The sequence below is a fragment of the Athene cunicularia genome (assembly GCF_003259725.1).
Source record: "Athene cunicularia isolate RWA chromosome 28 unlocalized genomic scaffold, athCun1 chr28_part1, whole genome shotgun sequence".
Taxonomy (NCBI): Eukaryota; Metazoa; Chordata; class Aves; order Strigiformes; family Strigidae; genus Athene; species Athene cunicularia.
Genome location: NW_020799139.1, coordinates 98635 through 105410, shown reverse-complemented (window position 1 = coordinate 105410; position 6776 = coordinate 98635). Strand labels below are relative to the sequence as shown.

Below are 6776 nucleotides of genomic sequence, written 5' to 3'. Positions count from 1 at the left end.
GGGGGGGGGGGGGGGGGGGGGGTGACCCCGTTTCGGATATTTCTGTAGCTGTGTGTGCGCTCATCTCCCTCTGAATAGCTGTCCCAGTAGGTTTCAAATTGAGAGGAGCCAGCAGAGTCTGGCAGACAAAGCGCAGGACTCCTGCAGGCCATCCTGGACCTGGGACTACCCAAGCCAGGCACAAACAGGGCCTAGTTCTGGATTACAGTTTATCCAAGAACCATCCAAGCCTTACAACCAACAACTGCATGAGAGACACGTTCATAAATCCTTGGAGAAAAGATTACTCCGCTGACATTAACCCCCTCTCAGGGAACACTCTGGTCAGTGGGCTGAAGACTGCCCAATTCTCACTCTTTCTCTCTGTCTCAGTCTACCTCAAGCTTGTTCTGCACAAAGCACGCCCTCCAAACAAGTACCAGCCAACTAAACAAAGCTCACTGCCAAGATATGAATCCCCAGCAAGGAGAACAGGATGGGAGCCTCTCCTTAGTCCTGGCTCCTCAGAGGATAGCAGGTAATATTATAAAAGACAGCCCCCACCACCTGCCCTGTGTTGAAAGCTGCAACAGCTGCCTTTTTATTTTCAAGCAGCTTGTGGCCCTCAGGAGGGGTTGAGGGTGTCTGTGGGACAGTGCTGGCGAACCTGGGCACTGACCAAACTTCAGGGCAAGCTCTGGACCTCCTGGGCACCACCAGATGTAGGAGCTGAAAGCTGATGTGTCCCTACTCTTAACTGCTGAGCGGCAGCTGTCACAGTTTTGGATTTAAATTCCACAGAATTTCCTCTTCAGAGGCCACAGGTCCTTTCTCACAGATCTGTCCTGTCTCTGCCTCCCTCCCCCCAACATCCCAGATGCTTAGCTCCTCCTGGAGCTCCCTGGCTGAGAACTAGCAGAAGACACGAGGCTCAGACAAATCAAAGCCCTCTCTGTCCTGAGCAGAACAAGAACCACACAGAAGCGTTGCTATTTAAAAGCTGCCATCAGTTGTTGGCTTCCAGCTTTGAAACAGTTTGGCTTTTAACTTCGAAGGACACACCAACAATGGATTAACTCATTTACTCTTTATAGAGTCTGCTGGAATCCTCCAAGTGCTTGGATTCCTTCTATCTCCCTATTTTCTCCCCGTGTACGTCACCTTTGTTCGAATAGGTGTTGTGTTACTGCAATTCCCGTCACACTGCAGTTGTTCCCGTGCAGCCACCAGGACAGCCCCTCCCCTTGGGAGAAAACATATACATCACTCCTTCCCCAGCCCTTCTGCTTTCTATAAATAAACATGAAAAACTAGTCAACTGGAAGCTGCTCTAGCTTGTAAACAACCTTAACACAGTCACATCATGTTTACTTGGACCAGAGAAAGGGAGAGGGAAAGACGTGGCAGCAGACTGTAAAACATTGCAGGGTTGGGTTTTTTTAAGCTTACTGTGCATGGAGGGCCGAGAAGCTCAAAGGTTACTGGGAGCAACTTCCACTTAAGAGCCACAGCCCTGTTTTAACTGCAGCAGCAGGTTCACTCTTACATTTTCAGGGCCCTTTGCTGTTGCTCGTACAGGAAAGGGAGCTTTGCCACCAGGGCCTTGTTTTCACCAGGAGAATGCACATGTGCCCGTGACTGCCTCCTTCTTCCGATTTCTCTGGGAAGCTGGGACATGCTGACATGGTATCCCTAGCTTCATGCTCTGGGCCACCTTCTTTGTGGCCTAGAGCACCTGATCTTACAGCATTAGGAGGCTCCAAAGCCATCCAAAAGGGCACCAGCAACCAGGTCCAGGAAAATCCCAGCGAATTTCTCACCACTTTTGCACTTCTAAAGAAACCTGTATGGAGGCTTTATTGTCAAGAGGGTCAATGAGCATTATTAGGGAGAGAAAAGCACATTTTAGGGTTTAAGAAAGGAATAAAAAGCAGACATTTTGTTCACAGCAGTGTACAGAAGGGGTCCTGTGGAACAGTTGCTCTACAGGAGGGTCTGTAGCCACTCCAGTAAAAAAAAAAAAAACCTCCACTCTCTAAGATAATTACTCAGATAAAATCGTCACTGAATGTTTCACTGCTCCCCACAACTCCTTGTTCTGCCCCACATCCTGCAGCTGGCCTGGTCCACACCTACAATAAATAAGGAGTGTTCATTGTAATTGCCCCTAAATTCACGCAGTGATTTCTCCCAACTAGCAATTACGATCAACATTTAATTGCTGTGTCCTTACTACATAATTATAGATTACTTATGTGTTAAAAAAGATAAAAAGTAAAGCCCTTTCCTATCACACAAAGTATTCTCCTCCTCAGGGGTTTTACATGACTGAATCTCCCAGCTATCTGATCTGTCCCACAAAACTGCAGACACTGCCTAAATGTCCCATCTAGCATGAAGGCAACATTGCTCAATCCATCAAGAAATTGTGAGGATGGAGCAATCAAATATTTTATCCATCTGCTCCCATCCTCCCTGGGGAAGGCTGAGCATTTCTGGAAATCCAAATTCTTGTGTGGAGGCCAACTCCAGTACCTTTAATTCCTCTGTCTGCTTTTGACCTCCCAAAGATCTGGGGTTGAAAAACATAAATTGATGATAGCCACACTGTGTCCCTCTTTCTGCTTGGTCCCCACAGTCCCAGCTGTACCTAAGGCAGGTAATATCTGAGTCAAAAGAGTAGCACCTTTCACACTGTTTCATTTACACCAAAAGATAAGGCAACATATATAGCGGTGTCGCTTCAGTGTCCATGTTACCCTTTTTCAGGGGAAACTGTTTGCAATCACAGTACAGATTAGTTTTTCCCAGGAGCAAATTCAGATGAAATGCCACATCTGCTGATTGCAAACGCCCAGTATTTCCATACCCACAAGTGTACCATCCCTAGGGAACAAGCTGAGAATAGAGGCTTACCAGCAAGAAGTCCAAGGCACTTGCATTCTAGCAGCCATTTTTTGTTTTATTATTTAAAGTTAAGAGCGCTCATCAGCTCACAAATTAACAAATTCCATTCCTGCAGTTTAGTTCAGGTTTCAGCCAAAAGGAAAAAAAAAAAAATAGAATGTAGCTAAACTAACTCTGCACTTTACATCTCAATAAAAGTTAAACCTTCTTGCTTTATAAATAAATGTTATAGTTAACACTGCAAAAATGTAATGGCAGATCTACGATATCTTTAAAGGGCAGAGAGCGTAAGATTATTGAGGCATATGGATATGCTGGCTTATAAATACAAGTAGAGAAGCTTCAGTAGCATATAGTGCATGGCTATTTGTCAGGGTTCTGCTCTCCCAGTCTTGACCTTTCCCAAAGCTCAGAGGCAGCTGCTTCACCCCCAACTGTGCTTTCCACTCTGCCCAAGGCCAAGAAATGAGCCACATGCTGCCAAAGCCCAGTCACTCCCCCTGCAAGAAGATAAAACTGCTGGAACAGCATCATGTTTACCAACACTGACTGTTTACCACCACGGAGGGTTCTGCTAATGGAGGCAAATACCTACCCTGAGACTACAGATTTAAAAACCAGTTGTGTGCAGATCCTAATTAAAGAAAGGAGCTTGCCCAAATAGTAGCCAAATGAGATTTCAAATTCAATCTTTGAAGTAGCACCATCCTCAGTAAAGCTGCAAAAAGAATCAAAAGCCAAAACCAGATGCTAACAACCCACTCCGTGTAGGTTTTCAGAATGGGATTGTTACAGAGCTCAATTGGTTGATACTAATAAACCTTAGAAGGCGGCACCTTTAACTTTCTTCTTTTTTTCTTGCTTCTTCCTTCAGACCACCCTCATGCAAACATGCCACCAACACTCACTTGCTTTAATAACCGCCCAAGCACCACCCACGCTACAAGTACCTCCCATCCTAGAGGGCTGATGGGCAAAGAGCACATCCTCAAAGATGGTTCGAAGTGCACTGGTCTGGCTCTGAAACCTGGCCACGTCCACCCTGTACAGCTCAATCCCTGCTGACCTCAGGGGCTCAAGGACCTCCACACAGGGAAGGGAGTGAACCTGTGCAGAATGGGCAAGCTAAGGGCTGGAATGCCACATGAATATTTTGTATATAAGGTAGCAGGTTTTCCTCCCCATCCATAAAAACCAACATCTATTGATGAAACTATATAACCAGAACTGACCTTACTATATCTTACAGGATTGAAGAAGTCTTGCAGCATAGATAGGGCCTGGCTCTAAAAGAGAAAAAATAAGCCAGCTTTATGCACAATCATTGAAACCTCAGGCCTTTAACACCATTTGCTACTTGGCCAACCAAAGGAGAAAAAAAACCCATCCTCAGCATACCCAACCCTACTGCCATGCAAGGCAACTACCTCAGCAGAGCACAAGCCGCTCGGCTGTTGGACTCATACTGTACCAAATCTGAGAAGGGGGTGGGGAAAGAATTAGTTGGAAGATATTTTATTCCTCACTTGCATTCCTATCTGTTCAGTATTTGGGATGGGAAGGGCTAGAGCACATGTGTGATGTGTAGCTGCTCCAAAGCTTCACGCTGAGTTAATCCAGCACTAATGGGAGAAGCAGCAGGTCCCAGGGAATCTCCATTTTTCTTCCTTCTCAGGACAAGCCGGTTGGCATAGGAAAGGGCAGGGGCTGCGGCCATCTCTGGATACAGTGCACTGGAGATATCTGGTACCTGAAGACAACAACAATGAGGGACAGCCATGAGCTCTTGAGCCTCCTCCTCCCCTACCCCGGCACATGCCAGCTGGATGGTGACAGATGAGAATAAAGCTCGCAGCCCGTCTCAGCACAGCGACGGCCTTCGGCACCTATGCAAGGATGGCCTGAGATCTCAGGCTGCACTACCTCTGTGGGGTGAAACAGGTGACGGGAAAGGCTGGGGACTTAAGCTCTCCCACCCTAGTGCAGTTCAATGAAGGCTTCCAGCTCCTCGGGGATGAAACCTTTGTAGGGAATCTTGTGCTTGTCCAGGGCGCGAGCAGCAAGGCACTGGAGGGTGATGTAGTTGAAGGGCTGCATCATGCTCTTGGTGAGCAGCTTCTCATCCAGCAGCTCATAAGCAGTCTGCTTGAAGGCATTGGTGGCGTCCATATGGGCTCCAGCCTCCATCAGGGCACTCATGATCAGCGGGCAGTTGTTGCGGGCAGCAACATGCAGCGGGGTGTTGTTGTCATAGTCACGGCTATCTGGGTCAGCCCCGCACTCCAGAAGCAAGTTCACAACGTGGAGCGACGGGAACTTGCCCACGGGATAACGTCCCACTGTTGTGGTATCTTTGTCCACGGCCATATGCAAAGGAGTGAAGCCATTCTTGGCGCGGGGGCTGCACTTCAGCAGGCGGTAGATAGTCTGGCGCTTCTGGTGTTCCTGCTCTGGGGTGCACTCCACCTTCTCCAGCAAGAAGACCAGGTGGAGGATAATGGCCAGCGTCTTGGTGAACTGCGCCGAGTCAACTACAGGGTCCTTGCCATGCACAAGAGCTCTCTCCACCTCCCGGACCCCTTTGCTCAGTACTCCCATGAGGTCAGAGAAGCCCAAGTGAGTAGCTAAAGTGCCTTTGGAGCGGTCCTGAAGCACGTAAGAGAAAAGCTCAGCAAAGGAAAGGAAACTGCTGGCAGTCATCGGGCTGAGAGGCTCCAGGTTGCCTTGCTGCATGTCCAGAGCATACTTCCACAGGTTAATGCAGCGCTCGAAGTTGCCGGAGTCAGCATAGACCGCTCCTCGGTAACGGATGTAATAGGACGTGTCTGGGTGGGAAGGACCTAAGATGCGCTCTCTAATCAGCAGCGCTTGCATGCGCATCTCGTCCGGATCAGTAATCAAGGCTTCCAGTTCCTCCAGAGAACTCACTTCCCGGGAATAGTCGTAAGCCAACACCAGCTGCCGGGGCTCAGGTTTAGGCAGGTATTGACCGCCCTCACAGCGAAGCTCCATCGCCCTCCGCCAGTACTTGTGGGCTCCCAAAAGGTCACGTTTCTTATCCACAAACGTAGCACCGAGCAATTCCAGCGCTTCCACAGCAGCCTCTCGAGTGCAGAACACGTTAGGGGCCTGCTGCTCATCCTGACTGGAAGCTGAGGCGCAGCATCTCCCACACCCCTCTTCATCGCAGCCCCGAGGAGCTTCCTTGCCAGCGCTGCAGCCCCTCTGATGGCTCCCACCTGAGGCGCAGGTCCCGTTCTGGTTCCCTGCAACCTCCTCCTCCTCCTGCTGCAGCCCTCCTTGGATGAGGTACTCCACGATGTTGGTGTGCCCGGTGACACTGGCAGCTAGCAGAGGAGTCATGCCATAGCCGTCTTTCTCCATGCGGGCTTTGGAGCGGAGCAGCAGCTGCAGGATCTCCAGGCTACCGGACTCGGCGCAGTCATGCAGGGCCGTATTCCCCTTGACGCTCCGACGGTTGACATCGGCCCCTTTCTCTAGCAAGTAACGTGCAATTTCCCGGTGCCCTTTGTAACAAGATATCATCAAACAAGTGTGTCCGTGCCGGTTGGCTACTTCCAGGTCAGCCCCACGCTCCCCGACTAAGTAGCGCACGATCTCCAGGTGCCCATCGAAGCAAGCAGCCCGCAGCGGCGTGGAGTTGGTCAGCGTGGTCTGGTTCACCGAGGCGCCGTGATCCAGGAGGCTCCTCACCACCCCCAGGTGCCCGGCCGCAGACGCTGCCCACAGCGGTGGGGCCCCCTCGATGGTTTCCCCATCGAAGTTGACCGAGCCCCCCTCCTCCACGCGGGCGCCGCAGTGATCCAGCAGATACTCCACCACCTCCAGGTGCCCGTGCCGAGCGGCGATCAGCAGCGGGGTGCTCCCTC

At 50.2% G+C, this 6776-nt stretch overlaps 1 protein-coding gene across 1 annotated transcript in view; it reads right to left on the bottom strand.

Annotated features, from left to right (window-relative positions):
* Positions 1–2920: 2920 nt before the first annotated feature.
* The window catches only part of FEM1A (fem-1 homolog A), an 8052-nt gene continuing 4196 nt past the window's right edge, over positions 2921–6776 (bottom strand). The window contains exon 2 of the mRNA XM_026865057.1: positions 2921–6773. Within this exon, the coding sequence (XP_026720858.1) occupies positions 4864–6773 (1910 nt within the window). The 3' untranslated portion in view covers positions 2921–4863. The remainder of the gene's footprint in view (positions 6774–6776) is intronic.